The sequence below is a fragment of the Orbicella franksi genome, chromosome 5, assembly GCF_964199315.1.
Source record: "Orbicella franksi chromosome 5, jaOrbFran1.1, whole genome shotgun sequence".
NCBI classification, from domain to species: domain Eukaryota; kingdom Metazoa; phylum Cnidaria; class Anthozoa; order Scleractinia; family Merulinidae; genus Orbicella; species Orbicella franksi.
Window position 1 is genome coordinate 30413200 of NC_138149.1, and position 19964 is coordinate 30433163.

Sequence of the window (19964 nt, forward strand, 5' to 3'; positions counted from 1 at the left end):
GGGTTGAACGTGCCTTAGCTGGGAATGATCTGGTTTACAGCCAAGGTTATCAGGGTTTTGTCGTCTATATCCCGCTTCGAGAAGTTAAAATCTTAATTCCTGTCAGGCGTAAAAGACTGAAACGCTTCCTGTGTCGGAGTAAAGAGATTTCATCGCGTACACGCTTTACATTATGACTGTAAGATACTGGAACGATTCCAAGACTGGACGTTTCGAACGTGGTACCATTCATGTGCACTGCCAAGCCCAAGTGACAATTTTGACACTCGTTGGAATTTTCCCTTGGCCTGGAAGTAATAGTGAGGTCAGCTGAAGGCGCTCAATTCTGTACTTCAAGTTACAGGCGTGGGTAACTGGCCTGGGTTGTTCGAAAGGTAGATGTTATCCACCGGATTAACCACTATCCAGCGGATACCGTGGTTTGTTTTGTTGACACTTATCCACTCGATAGTGATTTATCCCATGGATAGCGTTGTCCAACCTTCCAACAACTGGGACTAGAGGCTAGTTTCTCGAAGGTCCCGAAAAGCCGTAGCAAAATCTCAAACCTTTTAACTACAGCTGTTTTATTCATATATTGTTAATACGAACAGAGGTTCTCTTTATACAAGAAGTTTCGAAATTCAGGTGCATATACCTCTCTGTCTTTAAATACCGATTACCTAAAAATGGCTTTTCGGGCCCGAAAAGATTCCGGGGCTTTCGAGAAACGGGCCTGTATATGAGGAAAGACTGGAAAGAACGGGGTTACGCAACAAGCCTTGTCGTCGCAGTCTTGTCACCGGTTATAAGAAATTCAATGAAGTTTGCTAAGAATCTATCCTGTTCACAAGCACAAAATGACACATGGTTTCCAAGACTACGCCGTCGTTCTTGTGGCCATTCACGCAATCTTACCTCTCCAACGAAAGATTGCGTGATGTGCAACAAGAACGTCTGAATAGCTGTGGTAGGCTAATAATCGTTTCCCTGCACTTGGAGTTTGTTAATCCAGCTATTATTCTTGGCCTTTACAACTTGAAATTTTCTCGAAGCTATCACGAACTTTAACAACGCTCCCGCCAAAGGTGGCGTAGCTTTAATACCATATTTGACTGTCAAAGTTGTCACCGGCCGGGTGCCCTAGTAAGATTCAAGTGTCACGTTGACCTTGATGCTATACATTTTCTTACCAACAAAGCATTCCTTTTACACATTCAAACGCAATCCGTGATTAATGACAAGAAAAGTTTATTAATCCACAGCATGGAGAGCACGTCACTCATTTGTGAGTACATTTAACCCCTGACTGGGGAAAACAATTATTGTATTAAATAAAACGGAAGTCTATTAGGGCAGTTTTCAATCGAGTGTCGTAAAACCAAAACTTGTAATCACTCTAGCCAATCACAAAGGACAGAGACGATACAATGAGCCAATCAAAACGTGAGGTAAACAAATGTAACTGACGGAAAACGCGCGAAAACGTGTGCGAACGAGTCACGATTGGTTTTGATTTGCTTCTGATTGGATGAAAAAGTGGCGCGAGTTTTTTTTAAGCCAACCGTCATAGTAGCGTAGTAAGCGCAAAACCAACTACTTTTCGACATTCAAATGAAAACCGCCCTAAAACGGTATAGAACAAAAGTAAATCTTTGATGTTTACTTAATCAAGGAATGTTACAATCATAGAACCATTCTGAGAAAACAAGCTGAAGAGGAGGGAGGGAGGGGAGGCGGGGGGGGGGGGGGGTTAGGTGAGATGAGGTATAAGCAGAGTTAAAAAAATCTTGTTAATCACGTTAGCCCAAGTTCCTCTACGACTTCTAAACAGCATTGAGACTGAACAGAATAGGACATCACAAAATTACCTCATCACGTGCATGGGTTATCTTCTGTAACTGGCCCATCAAGAATATGAGCAATTCATTTCACTTCTCACCCTGTTTAAAGCCAGGCTTTTTGTTTCATCACATTGACAAATTTATCATAACCATAGCGGGTAAAACGCTTCTGAATAAAATGGTAAATCACTGGTTACTCATCAAAAATTTCGCACGAAAGAAAACACTTCACTCATTCTTGAGTAGTGCCTTATATGAATTATGTTACCTTGACAACCGTTTCTTCGCCTCTTGTTATTTGCGGTCACGCTTCACGTCACACAACGTTTTGTAAACAAGTGTTGCGTGACGAAAAACGACTGCGAACGAGAAGAAATCGTGTACGAAGACAATCCAACGTATTTTAAAATAAATTTAAATATCATCAAAGCTACGGAAGGCAGACAAGGCGGACGGAACCTATGAGCCCAGATTACTCCGTCAAAATATATATTAAAGTTCAATTTCGTGAAACACGGAGGCACTCAAAGTTCTCGGTTACAACCAAATCAACTCGGTCATAGTTAACAAACGCCAGCGGTTTCGATCACTTAGCATGCGCCCTAGTAATGAACCTTGTCAATTCTTCACTCCCATGTCATTCATTGTTGTTTGATTTATATTTGTCCAAGTGTGAAACTTCACGTTTCGCTTTCCTCGTCAAACTGCTCTTCCGTGTCCTGTTCGGAGGGGTCTTCGTCAGCTAAGAGCGCCGAGAATTTACTTGCCGTGTGGAAGACCTGTTGAGAAGGAGGCAGCAGCTCGTAATCAGTTGCTGGAAGGAGACATTTTAAGCATCAAACGGCAATCAATATACCATTCCCCCTATGACACTTGCGCGCATGGAATTTTGGTAGTTTTATTCATCACGCGCACGACATCTTCGAAACATTGCATACGACTACCATGATTCCTTGCTCGCGCGTCTCATAGAGGGAATGGGGTATTCTTGCGCGCGACGGCTACAATAAAGCGTTCCGCGGCGACCCCTCTCGGGTTTCGTCCTCAAAGAAAAACCTGATTTCAGTGATCGGCCCACGCAATAAAAGGTCGCATACGTACAAAGGTGTACTTGAACTCCCTACTTCTAGAGTATGGTGCGGTTCTGTACACGGAAACAAATGCACATTATCGACGGGAAAAGCATACAAAAAAAACCGAAAACAAAAGTTAAAACCACAGAGCGTGAGTGATTGTGCGAGGACAAATCGAATGAAAGGCGGGGCAACAGTGATCAAAATTGTGACCGTGATATAAACATTCAAAATAATTTTTTAAATTTTTTTTTCCAATCCAAACTGTGAAACATCTTACGATAACTGCAGAAATTCTCGCGAGCTCATTGGCTAATTTTTATTGTCAGTATGCGGACAGACACATTAATTTATAATTTATGCGATGCGTCAACGAGCGAGGGCGGACAATTTGACAATTTGTTACCGTAAAAAAACAAATTGACGTCAGTTTTTCATGCGTCTGTCCCATTGTTGAAAATGAATTTCGTCATAACATTGTCAAAGCAGTCTACGGATCCACTCGGCTATCGCCACAGCTACTTTAACAATGTTATGACCCAATTCATGATCAATAACAGGACAGACGCATGAAAAACTGACGTCAATTTGTTAACTATACAACTCGGACAAACCATCACCATAGTGATACCTCGTCCCTTTCATCATCTTTCATCACTGCCAATTCAACATCGAATATTCCTTTACAATATATACAGTGGGAAGTAGAAAGGTGGGAAGAACAAAGAACATCATGAAATTACAAATTCTCAGATCTAACATTTAAAGCAACGCAAGCAATTAGTAATTAGAATTAACAATCTATTAGCACCCACCGGCTGCGGGTTTTCCTCGTATTTCTTGGGCTCAGCGGGTTTTCTTTCGCGCTTCTCTTTCTTGACTCCTCTGCCACCTCCTCTTTCTGTATCATTCACATGTGGCCTCTCGCTTCTGTCTCCCCGGTCGGGACGTATCCCTCTTCCTCTCCCCCTGGGGGGCCCGCCTCCCTCTCTGGACTCTCTGAAGTCCTTCTTAGGACCTGCTGGCTTGCCAAAGACACCCTTCCTATCTGGGGACGTAGGAGAGGTCGGAGATGTCACTGTCATACTGCTGCTGTCCACATTGATCTCCACCCTGCGTTCCTCTGTGGGACTCTTTGGCTCAGTCTTGTCAGCGTTTGCCGTCGATGCTGCTTTCTGTTGTTCCATTCGTCGTGCCCACACATTCACGGCTGGAGGAGGAGCGTCTTTCGGTGCCTCTTTGGGAACATCTTTGGACTCTTTGCCATCTCCCACTCGCGGGCTTTCACGCGGTGGAGTCTCGCTTTCCTTGCCAGACATTCCCTCGTCACTAGACCTCGCGCTGTCACGACGGTTGCTGTCCCGTCGTTCCTTTGGACCCCGCTCTCCGTCGCTTGATCGATTGCTGTCTCGCCGCGCACGACCGCTGGAGTTTCGCGGCCACTCATCGCGTTCTCGTCGCTCCTTCTGTTTTTCTTTCTCCTGCTTTAGCCTCGCCTCGTCTTCGAGCTTTTGGCGAGCGAGTTTCTCCTCGATCTCTCGCTCTTTAGCGGCCGTGTCAACGGGTTTCGCGCCGCCAAAGACAGAGCTGCCCGACACGGGTTCATCTTTGGTTTCTTCTACCGGTTTAGTGCGCGGCTGGAGTTGAAGTCTTGGCCTCTCTTTAACTACAATTCACACCAAAAAAAAAAACCAGTTTCAAAATCAAACAAACAATTCCATTTATGTACGTAGAATTTTAGCAAAGTTATGGTCACGCTATGATCGAACTTCGCAAACAGACGCACGTCTACCGGGACACAGCAAAATTCTGTCTTTTGTTCTCAACGTTACTTATGCTTCAAGGTACGGCATCAAAATTTGCCAAGTGAAATTCTGCAAGTCTTCATTCAGGAGAACAATACCACGGCCAGTTAATGGCGAAATCCTGACTCTGGTTTTCGACACCGAAGTTACTAAGCAACATAACGCGTCACCATTGCTCCAACGCTAGCACGACAACATTTCCCACAAACATCACCATTTGTCCGACTGAAAAAGCTTCTGTATTTCAAGGATATGGTCGTTAGAAGGCAATACAGAGCCTCGACAACACATCACGCTAACGGTTTCACTTCAAAAACTTTCCAGCCAATCAAATTATTATTATTACTACTTTAAACTGATTTGAGAACAAAACCCTGCAGTGGAAAAGCCTGCATAACGATAGCTGTTTACCATTTCCATGGAGAAACCGGTTCGTTAGTGGTTTGTGCAAATCATGGAATGGCAGGCATAAACGCTTGATGGTCGGTTCCGTTCGGATTGGCCATTTACCATTTACTTGAAAAAAAAAAAAAACAACAATTTACCGAAAGAATCTAAGACGAGTTTGACCTGATCATAATTCAAAGATAGTGGATATTTCGATTGCGAATCTTGGACTACTTTTCAAGACGTTCCGTTTATTTCGAAAATGTTCCGGTGGGTCCATCAAAAATTATCTCACCAGTTACCAAAATGTCCGGAATTCTTGGGTAAATGGTACACAACCGATGTCCCGATAAGTTTCAAGACGTGGGGTTGGCAATAATCCTTAATCTCTCACCTGGCTCCCTCTCGTCTCTATCGAAATCGCTTCTTGCATCTCGACTGTCACGCCATGAACTTCGCTCACGTTCACGGTCATCATAGTCACGTCTCCGATCTCTATCACCAAAACGGTCGCCACCTCGGCGATCATCGTAGCGACGATCATCGTGACGGTCTCGGCCATATCCACCACCCCGATCCCGATCACCACCGTATCGATCACCACCGTAGCGATCTCCGCCGAAGCGATCTCCGCCATAGCGATCACCGCCGAAGCGATCTCCGCCGTAGCGATCACCGGATCGACGGTCGTCGTATCCGCGGTCTCGGCCATATCCACCACCCCGATCTCGATCGCCGCCAAAACGATCTCCATACCGACGATTATCGTTTCGGTCTCGGCCGTAGCCGCCATCAGAGCGGTCGTAACCTCTGTCGTCTTGCCTGTATTGGATGAAAGAAAAAGAGAAGTGTACAACTGGAGTTGAATCCTTCCAGAACTAAATCATCGTCGTCCATCAGGAGCCCGTTTCTCGAAGGTCCCGAAAAGTTTTCGCACCCGGAAAGCCATAGCAAAATCTCGAACCTTGAGATTACAGAGCTGTTTTATTCACATTTTCTTAACATGAACAGAGGTTCCCTTTATACAAGACTGTTTTCAGATAGAGATTAACCAAAAATGGCTTCGCGGGCCCGAAAACTTTCCGGAGCTTTCCACAAACAGGCCCCAGTGGCGGGTTGTTCGAAAGTCGGTTAACGCTAACCCAGGATTAAAAGTTAACCAAAGTATTAATTTTTCTTGCAAAAAATGTTTTTCACTGCTTCTATCTTGTGTACTTTAAGATTATTCAAGCTCAAAACTGAAGGACAAACAATATAGACAGAAAACCGCACCGAAATGCTACAAAACTGACATCAAAATTCTCGCTCATCCTGGGTTAGCTTAATCAGGAGTTTACTTCTACATGTAAGAGTAGAACCTTTCGGAAACTGAAACATTTTCGTTCATTTAATATCAACAAGTGGTTTACTTCTTATAAGGAAATCACTTTACTCGATCAGAATCAAAGTCATATCGGGTGATATTCTCCGAGTACGGAGCCACTCGCGCTCAGTTGATACGAAGCAAATATATATTAATTTTCGTTAAAACTGTATTATCAAAAAACGCTCGATCAAATTAGTGGGAAGAGTGAAAAAAACACTCGCCAACGCCTCGCATATTCTGAATGTCTGTCCTTTTCTCTAATAGAGTAAAATAAGTAAAAAATAAATACTTATATAAGTGTCAAATGTATTTAGCAACGTTGTTGCTAATTGGGGACACCGTAAATAAATAAACAACTATTGCAAATAGAACATACACTATTAAGAATCACAACTGGTGGGAGACTGACCAGTTGGCTACATGTATTTACACAACGCGGTCGAGGAGTTGAACTCGGGACCTCTGGATTTCAAATCCAACGCCCTTAACCACCCGGCTACGCCGCCTCCTAATAAAGTTTAAGGCGGTAATAGAGATGTCGGTGGTTTCTTCTCTCTCCTTTCTCCATACCTGTCTCTATCGCCGTGATCCCATCCACTGCCGAATCCTTTTCCTCGGTCACGCTCTCCGAAGCGATCATCCCCTCGGCGGTCAGGAGGTCCAAAGTCTCTTCCCCGCGGTCCGTCATCGTACCCACGGTCCCTGCCGTAACCCGGTCTGTCCCGAGGGCCATCGTCGTATCCCCGGTAACCCGATCTGTCCCGAGGACCGCTGTCGTATCCTCGTGGCCCCCAACGATCTCGCGATCCCATGTCATCATTATATCGATCTCTATCGTTATAACCGTTTTGGTCCGGTTGAGGATCGGCTTTGCTTCGCCAGTCGCTGTCGGTACGATCAGGTTCGTCTCTTCGGTCGCGGTCGCCGCGTTCACGCTCTGGTAACAGAAAGAAAAAGAAAGCGAGTGATTGAAGACACTCATTAATAAAATTGAATAAACACACCAAGGATTTAACATGGCAGCCAAATTAGATCAGTACCAGACTTCCTCTCTCTCTATCCTGTAATGGTAACGGTGTGAAAGCCTTCGGATGAAAAAATGGCGCCTAAAAGGACTTATTTTCTCAGACTTTCAATAGTCAGGATGCTTAAAAATTATGCAGGACCCCTAAAATCTTGAAGCTGAAGGGCCCAGGACGCTTTCTTTGGAGAACCTAGTGCGAACACTGCCTGCTGGTGAGCACGGAGCAATCCAACATATCTGACTACTGCAAAGTCAACCACAAACTACTGGGGTAAAACCGTAATGGATCTACCAGTATTAACTCATCCTCAGCAGTCAGCGAGGGCAATGGAAAGTCAAAATAACGAGAAAAACATCGCCAAAGAAAAGGTCGGGCAGAAGGCGGGCAGCCCCATAATATAAATGTACATGTACTAGACAAAGAGTTGAAAGTGAAGAATGATCATCGCAGTAAATTTTCCAATTTAAGCAATTGGAAAGAAGAAGCCTGAAAAAAATCAGGGCTTCAACGGGATTCGAACCCGTGACCTCCGCGATACCGGTGCGATGCTCTCCCAACTGAGCTATGAAGCCACACATTGGGAGCGAGGTCAATAACTTGAGTTCATATCTTCCCGTGAAGAGTGAAATGATGTGAAGTATATATGAAATAATTCATATTTGAACTGCAGTTGTAGATGAATTATTTCATATGTACTTCACATCAGACAAAGAGTTCTTCACACAAGTGATGATGTTTTACCTTGATGCTGTTGTCCTGCAACATCAACTCGTATTCTTCTGTTCTTGAGATGCTGTACATCCCATGCAAAGACAACAGGATACATTTTATGCAAACAATGCAAATGGAGTAAAAATAACAGTGTCTCTCATAGAGACCCTGATAGAGACCTACATATATGGTTACAAATAAGCCGCATTTTTGAACCTTAAACTCACAAATGAAATCCTTGCTCTGACCTAGAGCAACTTAGCCTTTGAAAGCAGATGTTTCTGGGTGTCACATGACTCCACCCAAAATAACAGCCGGAAACACGTCTTCATTCAGGAGCTAAGAGTAACTTAGCTTCCTATGGACTCTGTGAATAAAACCCTAGTGTGTGACCATTCAAATGAAAGCTGTGGAGCAGTATTTTCATGTGGCACTGTGTTATGTGTTTAAATCCTCATTGAGCCATACTTATGGACATTTTAAAAACTACTTCAATTGCCTCACCAAGGTAAAGTTAACGAGGTTATACAAATTAAAAAGTTCACCTCATTGTTCAGACTAAGAGCAGCTAAAAGTGATTCCTTGTCCTCAAATTCTGCATAACCAAATCCTTTGAGCCGACCATTATTGTCCTGAGGCAGTCTGACTTCAGTAATCTGTAATGAGGTAGGGAGAAGGTTAGTGAGAGGCCAAGGTATACTCTTGAAAATACTGCTGCAACAGGAATTTGACATCACCAGAAGTGCAAAGCAGCTGGGAATGATCGACTATTAACAATCTGTGGACTTTACAGTAGGACCACTACAGTTGGTAATGTCCACCTAAAGAAATGAGGAGGGGTGGGGAGGGTGCAAGAGAATCATTGCCAAAAAGGCCAAGTACAGTGTATACTGCAAATAGTGTTTTACAACAACTACAGAAGTTCTTGTGCGCTCATTGGCTAATTTTCATCGTCAATAAGCAGAAAGACAGAGGAATTTAAAAGGTCATGCAATAATTCATTGTTTATAAGTTGAAGTCTGTTTTTCATATGTCTGTCCTGTTGTTGACAATGAAATTTGTAATAACATTGTCAAAGTAGTCTGCGAATGCAGTCAGCTATTGCCTCTTGGGTCCACAGCTACTTTGACAATGACTGTTATGATGAAATTAATAGTCGACAACAGGACAGACACATGAAAAACTAAACGCCAATTTGTTAAGTGGATGCTGGAAACTGTCACTGATAACTGATAGAAATGTACAACACCACTGACACTGATTTAACAAGCACCAGTATTTAATGTCAAATGAATTACATTTTCAGTTGGCTCAATAATGTTGGGTGCCAAGTAACAAGTCAGTAAGGTGGCTGCTACCACAGAGTAGTAGAAGCATGGCAGAATGTGTGGGTCCCTACCAACCCAAAGGGGGGTATTGGAAAGGGCATCTCAAAAACCAGCATTTTTTACGACCTGGAATTTCCAGATTAATTTGGAGGGGGGGGAGGGTTCAAACAAAAAAACCCCTCTGTAGGTGGGGTATGGATATTTTCTGGAACAACACAATAAATTCAGGCTTATAAAGGCATACATGCATATCACATTTCATGTCATGAATACAGTACGTATGGGTTAAAAAATAAGTAGTTTTACAAACATGCCAGCTTACAGACTATTGATTCTGGCTAAAAGAATGGTGTCTATTCTTTCCCCAACCCTCCTTTACAGCACAGTTAAATCCTTGTTGACCACAGAATTTTGTGCTTGTTGGAAACTGAGGTACAACAAGAACACTTGATTTTTGCAACTTTTTCATACTTCCAGTACATCAAAAGGAGATGTGATGTAATGTCAGAGGTGATAATCAGCTACTGGAAACTATAACACATCTACATGTAAATACATACAGGTATAATACTAAGTACAAGAAAAATCTAGAGTTAAGATAAAGAGTTAAGATAAAATTGCCACAGCAAAGGAAAACAAATTCCCTTTCCACGGTCTTCATATCATATACATTTGTCGTAATACCTTTTTGTTACCAAAGAATTCTAATATGTCATCTTTATCCACGTCATATGAAAGATTTCCAAGAAACGCTGTGTATGGGGGACCATCAGGAATTTTAGTTGAGTCTATATCAGGGCCCCTAGCTGCCCTTGGGGCAGTGGGAAGGGCAGCTCTGTCCCTGGCTGCACGCAGTCTGTTTTCAGTGGAAATACCACCATAAGATTCCTCTGGCCATGAGGTATCCACTGGTAAAATAAAAATCAAATAATCATCAATGACGAGTTTCATTAAAGTTTTCAGCAGAAAGACAATTGGTTTTTATAGGGCTTGAAATTAAAAAAAAATATTAAGTCGCCATTTTGCGGCCAGTTATAAAAAGTTAGTCACAAGTTCAAAAATTTTAGTCACAAATAAACTTAAATTATTAAAAATCACATTAATATTGAAAACGTAGATTACAAAAAGGCACTGATTGTATTATTTCAACAGCTTTTATGTCATTTCAAATGGATCACGAAAGTATAAGCTCACAGCCTGCATGCACCCTTGAACAAACATCGAAGATTGTTCACTGTTTACTTGATTTACAACCATTGTACTGAAAACTGATTAGCACATATGTAAGAACAGAAAACTTGACAGTATATACTCAACGGAGTTTTCATCAGTAAATTTCACACAGAGTGGTCTACAACTATGACTGCAAAATAATTCTAAACAAAAGGAAGTTCACATCTATGTACAAATTTATCAGTGCACAAGCGCAGAGCAATAAATGTAAAAAAAAAAAAAAAAAATGATGAATTTGATCTCCAATGAGTGCTTTCAACAGTACTTGAATGACATAAGTGTATTTGCCCCAACTTAAATTGTTTTGAAAAAGACCACATTTTCAATAATAAAACAAGATTTTGTATTTTTTGTGACCTTTTATAAAATATGAGATTCCTATTAATGGTATCCTTCAACAAAAAGGTATCCTAAAAATATTATGCCACACAGAATAGATATGACACAACAGTAAGCAATAAAATAAGGATAAATTTTTTTGTGTCCATAGTAAAAAATGTTTTTGTGGCCTTGCTCTTTTGCAATTTTATATCTATTTTTGTTATTTATATTTCATTCTCGATAGTAATCTCACGACAGGAATGAAACCTCCACTGCTGTTTGTTCATATTCTGATAAACATAATAACATGACCATTTCACCCCTCAAATGTTAGCACCTTGAGAAGTAACATACAAATGATCTTCATGTATGATCACTAATGCAGCACCCAAGGCAGCAGCAGAAAACAGACAGTGTTGAGCTGAGAGCATGACAGTATTATGTCAGTGACGATAATGCACAACTAGCATGAGCTGTTGACATAGTGAGGGCACAAAGGTTAAGAGACTTAATAAAATAACAAAATAAACAAGTGAATTACTTTTCTCTTTCTCGCAGTGTTTTCTAAATAAAAACATATATTTCTATCACATTATAGAAACACTCATGAAAATGTTGGAGAATTTGAAAAAGTATAGTGGAAACACTCGATGGTAGCTCAAGTTCCAGGAGCATTTTCTTACTCTCCGAAACTTCCACTTATCTTTCTATGACTTGCTATAGTTCACCACAATTTTCTCCAATTCTTATTGGTTAAAAGTGACCATGTGACATGATAGAGTTCATCAGCGGAGAGACACTATCATCCTTTATACCTGTAGCTCACCAATAAGTTTTCTCTGATTCTTACTGGTTAAAATTGATCACGTGACACCATAGTGTTCATCCACGGAGAGACACTATCAGCCCATAGTGCCTGTTCGAGGAAAATACCTGGATGGATAGTACTTGTCCATGAAAATTCTTCTGTAAACAAGTGGGCTTGTAGAAAATAAACAATTGAAATTGTGTCAAGTGGATTTTTGTCTGTTTTCTTTTTCAAATTTTACATTTGACATTCACACTTTCATCTAAAAAAGTTGAAATAAGTCAATATGATTTTTGAAAGATTTATTGGTGAACAATAGAGACAATAGAGTGTTGAAACTATCGACTGTTATAGTTCACCACTAAATTTTCTCTGATTCTTACTGGTTTAAATTGATCACATGACGTGATAGTGTTCACCCACGGCGAGACACTATCAGCCCATAGTGCCCGTACGAGAAAAATACCCGGATGGATAGTACTCGTCCATGAAAATATTTCTGTAAACAAGCAGGCTTATAGAAAATAAACAATTGAATTTGTATTAAGAGGGTTTTTGTTTGTTTTCTTTTCCAAATTTTACATTTGGCTTTCACGGCTTTCATCTAACAAAGTTGAAAATAATTCAATATGATTTCTGAACTGGCGCACGGAAGAAAATTTAGTGATGAACAGTAACAACAATAGAGTGGTAATGTCTCAGAACTATCGGTCTGATAGTTGCCCCTTGGAAATTTGATGTTCTTAAAACTAGCATATTTGCCTTCGAAGCTTTGCTTCTTGGGCAAATATTTGTTTTAAGAACATCAAATTTCCACAGAAAAACTATCAGCCGATAGTTCCTTGACGGAAACATTCTACTGTTTAAATAGATGCCCCTTGGAAATTTGAAGTTCTCAAAATTAGCATATTTACCCTCGAAGCTACGCTTTGGGGCAAATATTTGTTTTAAGAACATCAAAACTATCAGCCCATAGTTCCTTGACAGAAACACTCTATTGCTTAAATAGTGCCTGTTTGAGGAAAATAACCGGATGGATGGTACTACAGCTATAGTGCATTCAATTTTTTTCTGTAAACAAGCAGGCTTACATAAAAAAATTGAAAGAAACAATTTGTCTGCTTTGTTTTTCAAATTTTACATTTGACATTCACACTTTGCATCTAAAAAAGTTAAAAATAATTCAATATGATATTTGAACCGGCACACAGAAGAAAATTTAGTGGTGAACAATAAAGACAATGGAGCGTTTTTGCCTCAGAACTAGCTGTCTGATAGTTGCCCCTTGGAAATTTGATGTCCTTAAAACTAGCATATTTGCTCTCAAAGCTTCACTTCTCAGGCAAATATTTGTTTTAAGAACATAAAACGTCCGTGGGGCTACTATCAGCTGATAATTCCATGACAGAAATACTCTATTGTTTCAATAGAGACACAAAAAACATCTCCTATTTGTTAAGAAATGGATTTTATATTCCTCAATTAAAATATAGTTTTCAGTCTGCTCAAGGAAAATACACGAAGTATTGAGTCAATTATAATGTAATACAAAGAACACATGCTTAGTCAATGAATTGCAAAGCAAAGTAAGTCAAATTCACTGATAAACCACAGCTAGTATATCAAAATCAAAGATACGTTTAACATTTTCCTAACCCTAACATTAAAAAGTATAACACTACAAATTGTATTAGAAATACAAGCTCAATAATTATTTTGAAATCACCCAAAAAATATTTATATCTTTATCAAAATATAAAATACATCTACCTCTTATTTTTTGAGGACATCCAGAAACATAATAAAAACTCTATTGTTAATGTTAGTATCCTAGTCCTAAACTTATATTCCAACAATAAATTAGCTTAATATGTAGATGTATAGACACATCATCTTTCTGGGTTGCACATGCAACAACACGTGTAGTCAAAAATGTTTTGTTTTATAATAACTTTTCTTGTTTGTAGCACTGACTGGAATCCCCCGTGTATACATGTACAGTCAGGGTGGGATTGCTTTTAGCAAATTTCCTGTCACACTATATTATTTTGAAACCAGATAAAAATATTCATGTCTTTGTCAAAAAATAAAAATAAATTTGCTTCATATCTTTTTTTTGAAAATCAGAAACATCATCAAAACTCTATTGTTTGAGTTAGTATCCTGGTACTACAGTTAAGTTTCGACCCTAAATTACCTTATTACATAGACACGTCATCTCTTTGCGTTCAGATAGCACATGCGAGTCAACTAAGTCAACATTCTAACAATTCTTTGCCAAGTATATGCACCGTGATATGTGGCATAAACTAGTTACATGTCCGTGTTTATTGATCCTTTGCAATACTTGAATCTTACATAAGGACCGAATCTTGCTTTTCATTCTTTCATCCAATAAAATTATCTCAGTGGTCGACAGTCATACGATTTTGTCAAATCGATATTTTCTTTGTGTACAATTTACCTCACTCACGGTCGCGAATACGGCGGCCTTTTTCGATACAAATCGTTTGGATCCCAATTGTCTAACTTCAAGAAACGAATATAAAGAGAGTCGGTAAAGTTATGATCGATACCTTCTTAAAAGACAAAAGCTATGTTGCTAGTTTTCATCCAGGGTTTCACAATCTGCTTTCTAGCGAAATAAAAGCTGTTAGTTCGTTCGCAAGTGACGGGTTTACGAGTCTACGGCAGCGATTTATTAAAGGTCAAACAAATAAATTGACACATAATTGCGGTTCTTTCTCGACAAAAGAAAATCGCTGCGCTCTTAAAATGGGCCACTGCTCCGATCTTAAAATGAACCATTGTTAAACCACTATTGCGTGGACCTGAAATGCACACGCGTTTATACGACGCTATTTTTCCAAAACAACTGCTCCTAAAAATCCCAGTTAAGAGCCGAGCATACCTTCGGTGTTAAGATTCTCACTTTCGTCGGCCCAGCTTGTAGATCTGGCTGAAAATACTGCCCCAGAAGAAGGACCGTTTTCGCCATCCTTGGCCAAGAACTCGGTTAGGGCAAGAGTCTTCCCCTTTTTCTTCTTAGCTTTCTTAGCTGCGAGGAAAAATACAACATGTGACAAAACAGGCTTAATATTGAACATATTCTTCGGTCGCAATGATAGAAAATAGGACCAAATTGCAAATGAGATCGAGGAAAAAGAGAAAGAAGTAGCAGAGTATGATCACCTGTTTCCGCCATCTTGGACAACGTGAGTGAAAGTCCCGGATGCAGTTATACCGCGAAGTTCGCGCTTCGCGCCAACGCACACTCGTCCCTGTTTTGGTTGTAACTGGCTGATTGCTTGCTCCATCGCCCCCCCCCCTCCCCCCCCCCCGCATCCCGGCACCCATGTCCATCCTTAATATAATCCGGTTATTACTTGTTTCATGATCAGTCTAAGTTCACAATTAAAATTTTCAATGAATCCAGAAAAGCAGCAATTGAAGCCGGGTGACCATCCTCTTACATGTGCGCATGCTGTGTCACTGAGTTCGGAAATTAACCACTGAATGCGGCTTAGATTTCAACTGTTCGTAGTCTATAGCACTAATGCAAATTCAACTTCGCTTTAGTTTTAAGGTTACTTTTTTTTTTTTAAGAAAAAAATAACAGTCCTTTATCTCCCAAAGGAATTGGGAACTCTCGGAGGGCTGCTGAGTTCTTCGGGAGACTGGGCCCGAATTAGGGGTCAATGCATTATTTAAGCTGTTATCCTGTGGTTTCCTACAGTTTTTTCACATGTTTCAAATGGCGCTTCGCCGAAATTTAGTGTTTTGTAGCTAGTGTTTCTCTTGCACTTGACAAGAGATGTAGCCTGGTTCCCAGAATCTCTCTTCCCGGGGAGAAGCCGGGAAGGGAGATAGGCCCTGGGGCCCGTTCCTCGAAGGTCCCGAAAAGTTTTTGCACCCGGAAAGCCGTAGAAAAATTCGAAACTTATGCTTACAGAGCTGTTTTATTCATGTATTTTTAAAATGAACAGAGGTTCTTATCATGCAAGAAGTTTCAGGCGTATGCACTTCTCCGTTTCTAGGTAGAGATGAACTAAAAATGGCTTTGCGAGCCCGAACAATTTCCGGGGCTTTCGAGAAACCCCGGGAACATAATTATGGACGGTGCATGAAATAGATCATGCATTTATGCATTTACGGGGGAAGTGGGGGGCGGGAGATGAGAGTGTGCGAAAGAGGGCAACAATTCTCATAAGTTCTCTTACATTGGCCTGCTCACCCTGTTCAGACCCGGTGAAAAGCTTATCCCTGCGTCGATCACGACCCCGTGCTAATTTTTAAATAGTTAAGTAAAAGCTGCCATACTGCCTTTTTACTTCAACTTTATCTGGGAAGAATTTGGTATGACATGTCATTGCAATGCAATAGTCATGTAGGAGAGCTTGATGGTTCCTTAGAATTGAACTTTCGTGCTTTTATTTTACATTTTTAGGGCCATTTAGCATCGTTTGTAAGTTGATTTGAATACGCTTCGAGCCATTTTCGGCATTTTCTGTCGTTTTTCGAATTAAACTCACGAAATAATGCTTATTTGAAATCATGACGTAATTACCAGATGATTTAGGGTCATATGTTGGTATAAAGGAAAATTCTTTGGACGAACTACATACACGGACGGCGTAGATTCCGCTCCGTACCCACCCCCCCCCCCTCCCCACCACCCCTACAGTCGTTCAAGATGAGAGCCAGGTCTGAGGTCTGAATTAATGCAACGGAGGACAACGGACATAGTGAACTTTGGGAATCTGTCCACTGTACAGTTTCCATTTCTCAAAATTATGTAATATTCCATCAAGTTAGAAAATGAAAGCTTTGCAAACATATGGGACTTTATTTCTAATAAAGAAGCATGATAGCGTGATAGCGTGATAGCGTGGCATATCTGACCAACTGTCTTTCTTCCGGCCGTCTGAACTGAGCCTTGATCACTGTGCTCACGCAATTAGAGTTCACTTCTCCGGCCATCTAGAAGTTTTAATGCAGTCATTGCTTATCCAGCCTTCAAGCTTCAGTTCTATAATGTTGTTTTGCCCCTTGCGGTTTTAAAATTGTATTCTTTAGTCTATGTATTGATCAAACATTTGTCCGTGACGTTTAACCTTAAACGGAACGCCCCCTTTAACACAGACTCCCGCCGGCAATGTTTTGCTTCACCTCTCTGGTGGAATTAGGAGGCACCCCTCCCTCCTGATACTGACACTTTTGGTTGTCGCTTTGGTGCCCGTATTTCAGTATCGGGTTCCGCTGTACTTTGGTCGCGGATACCGAAACACTGAAGCTCCGAATAAAGCCTATAAAGAAAAGAGAAGAGATGGCTACTGCTGAAGAGAACTGGCAAATGAAACGACCAACTGTTGCAGAGAGAACCTCGTTTATTTTCAACAACGAGCTATTGAGCGATGTGAACTTTATTGTTCCAGTGTCGAGTGGCGAAACCGAAATTAAGAAGATGATACCAGCTCACAAGTTTGTGCTTGCAATCAGCAGTCCTGTGTTTTATGCCATGTTCTATGGCCAAATGGCGGAGACTAAAAACTCTATTGAACTATCGGACTGTGAGTACGAGAGCCTGTTTGAGATGTTTCGTTTCCTGTACACCGACAAAGTGAATTTGAACGGTAGGAATGTGATGCAAGTGCTGTACTTGGCGGAGAAATACATGGTCCCTTCACTCGCGGAGAAATGCTCAGAATATCTGCGAGATAACCTAGAGGCCTCTAACGTGTTTTGCATTCTACCGCATGCTCAGAAATATGAAGATAAAGATTTGGAAGATCGATGCTGGAAAGTAATTGAAATGGAGACGGAAGAAGCTGTGACGTCAGATGAGTTTGTCACACTTGAGCTATCTATTGTTGAGTCCTTGGTAAAGAGAGAGACCTTGAACGTAAAGGAAGTGGAACTGTTTAAAGCTGTGGATCGCTGGGCCACTGAGGAAAGTGAAAAGCAAGGGAAAACTCCTGATGGCGGGGTAAAGAGAGGAATTCTGGGTGAAGAAATCGTGAAAGCGATCCGGTTTCCATCGATGTCACAGAAGGAGTTTCTCTCTGTTGTGTTTGATTCTTACATTCTTACCATTCAAGAGGTTGGCGACCTGATGAAACACTTCAATGGTGTGCTAACATCTCCTTTACCATTCATTGAAGCCAGAAGGAATACGAATTCCAAATTTCATCGATGTCAAAGATTTAGACTGTTCAATTCTAATTCGCCCGGTTGGACCTACCGTACCTACTCTACCTCATCAAAAGACAGTATTGGTTTCACTGTCAACAAACCCATCAAGCTCCACGGAGTTCAGCTGTTCGGGGTTGAAGGCGGCGAGTACTCTATTGACGCGGACGTCAAAGACACCACGGATGGCTCTTCTGTAATAAAACAATCAGGATCATACTCCTGCATAAAAGTCGAGACTGATTGCTATTATGGCTTTGATGTATTGTTTGATAATCCAGTTTGTCTAGTAGAAGGTAGGGTGTACGAGATAGAGACACTTATCAGTGGTCCGATATCATGGTACGGAGTAGTAGGGCAAACAGATGCTGAGTGCGAAGGAGTAAAATTCACGTTTACTCACGCAAAGTCTAGCTCCAATGGAACCTCTGTAACAAGAGGCCAACTTCCAGTTTTTGTTTTCAGCAAAGTTTTGTAGTTCAATCAGTCTTCGAGAATCTTTTTAAAATTGGTTACCTTTTGACGAAGCTTCCCAGACTATTGCAAAATATCTGGGCATTCCTTTGTTAGCTTGATCTACTTGGCTTAGGCCGGGCCTAAAGACGCTGTCACTGATCGGATACACTGAACTTCATTATATCAGTTCACGGCTGTTTTAATTCAGCAAAGATATTTTGATTAATTTAAAGAATTTACACAACTTGAGGCAACTATAAAGCAGGTCTGGGACACGTACATTTGTGGAAGCATGGCCAGATGCGTGTTTGCCTTTTTAGAGTAATTGTGCAGACATTAACTCCACAAATGATCATGAACGTAAAATATTAAGATAAATAAGGAAAATTTTTAAATACAAACTTTAAAGCGCTGATGTCTATGTGAATGTACACATACCTACCAACTTTTACTGATCAAAAGCGGGAAAGGTTTATCTCTGGAATGGGAGTGCCAGGATGTTCAAGATGACCCGAAGACGTCCGAAGATTGCCGTTGACGTCCCGAAGACATTCCGAACATTTCACTTTCCCAGCTCCAGGTCGTTTCTAGTACTTTTTCTTTCTACAATTGAATAAACTCTGTTTAAATGGACTGGGTTTTTTTCAGTTCCAGTTCAGGTATATTTTTCAACGATGGGTTAGAAGGCTGTAATGCCAACCAAATAAGACTTAATTAATAAATTGTACTGCTATTTGAGTTATAAAAAGCTCACAATAATTGTATTAGTAAGAGAAAGGCACCTGAATGGAATTATAGTTGTTACATGCATATAACTGAACAATTAGTCGATGTAAATAAAGAAACACCTTCGAACTTGAAAACAACGTAACGACCTTAACTCATGTTTTGGTTTTAGGAGATGATTAGTTGGGTCCCGTGACCCGTTTTCAATGTTTGATTGGTTTAAAAAAAAAATTGAAAAAGGAGTAGTGAGACGGCCATATAAAGGATATGAATATGGGCCCGGCTTCATGGCAAGCAGACGCTTTGATTAACGTTCTGTGCCAAAATGGTCTTTTTCTCGCCCAGTTTAGGCTGACAAGCGCACTTTGGGAATAAGCCCTTAACGTCCTCGCGATTAAGTAGCAATTTTTAGGCCGATGAGAGCGAAAAAGCGCTCCAAGAAAGGCTCGAGCTCATCGGTTGAAGAAGGCATGACTCCTTCAGACAACTTGCAACTACTAAAAGATTTCATCGACTGCCTCAAGAAAGTGGTGTTCGGAAGGCTTTGCTAAAATCCATGAAGATATGAAAAAACTTCGACACGAATTTAAGGAAGACCTTGACGCTGTGAATGAAAGACACTATCAAGGAAGTGGAGAAAAGCTTGAGCCGCACACAAGAAGATGTCGAGTTACTGAAAGAGGCCGTCAAGAATGTAGCCGAGGCAAATACGT

The 19964-nt window shown here is 40.9% G+C and overlaps 3 protein-coding genes across 4 annotated transcripts in view; 2 read left to right on the top strand and 1 right to left on the bottom strand.

The window, feature by feature from the left end:
* Positions 1-6975, top strand: part of LOC145488068 (uncharacterized) — a 136217-nt gene extending 129242 nt beyond the window's left edge. Inside the window, exon 7 of the transcript XR_014049475.1 lies at positions 5989-6975. The gene's annotated coding sequence lies outside the window, so the exon portion shown is untranslated. The remainder of the gene's footprint in view (positions 1-5988) is intronic.
* LOC145488081 (uncharacterized) lies at positions 1214-15197 on the bottom strand. Of its 2 annotated transcripts, XM_081466864.1 has the most exons (9): positions 15073-15112; positions 14792-14938; positions 10203-10426; positions 8736-8846; positions 8221-8272; positions 7025-7391; positions 5483-5910; positions 3712-4562; positions 1214-2602 (listed from the first exon to the last, which is right to left on the bottom strand). In XM_081466864.1, exons 1-9 carry the CDS (start codon positions 15083-15085, stop codon positions 2504-2506), a joined length of 2292 nt encoding a protein of 763 aa, XP_081322990.1. In that variant the 5' UTR covers positions 15086-15112; the 3' UTR covers positions 1214-2503. The 2 variants fall into 2 exon arrangements, with proteins under 2 accessions (XP_081322990.1, XP_081322989.1); XM_081466863.1 differs by having other exon boundaries at positions 14792-15197.
* A 366-nt stretch (positions 15198-15563) lies between these two features.
* On the top strand, positions 15564-19236 carry LOC145488106 (BTB/POZ domain-containing protein 6-like). The gene has a single exon (XM_081466891.1). It carries the CDS (start codon positions 17207-17209, stop codon positions 18545-18547), a length of 1341 nt encoding a protein of 446 aa, XP_081323017.1. The 5' UTR covers positions 15564-17206; the 3' UTR covers positions 18548-19236.
* The last annotated feature ends 728 nt before the right edge of the window (positions 19237-19964 follow it).

Excerpts from the sequence above, each read along its gene's own strand:
- LOC145488081 (XM_081466863.1), bottom strand. The coding sequence starts at position 14,987 with ATGTTCAATATTAAGCCTGTTTTGTCACATGTTGTATTTTTCCTCGCA. Across the intron at positions 10,427-14,791 it reads TGAGAATCTTAACACCGAAG|TGGATACCTCATGGCCAGAG; the intron begins GTATGCTCGGCT and ends TTATTTTACCAG. Across the intron at positions 5,911-7,024 it reads GATCACGGCGATAGAGACAG|GCAAGACGACAGAGGTTACG; the intron begins GTATGGAGAAAG and ends CATCCAATACAG.
- LOC145488106 (XM_081466891.1), top strand. The coding sequence starts at position 17,207 with ATGGCTACTGCTGAAGAGAACTGGCAAATGAAACGACCAACTGTTGCA.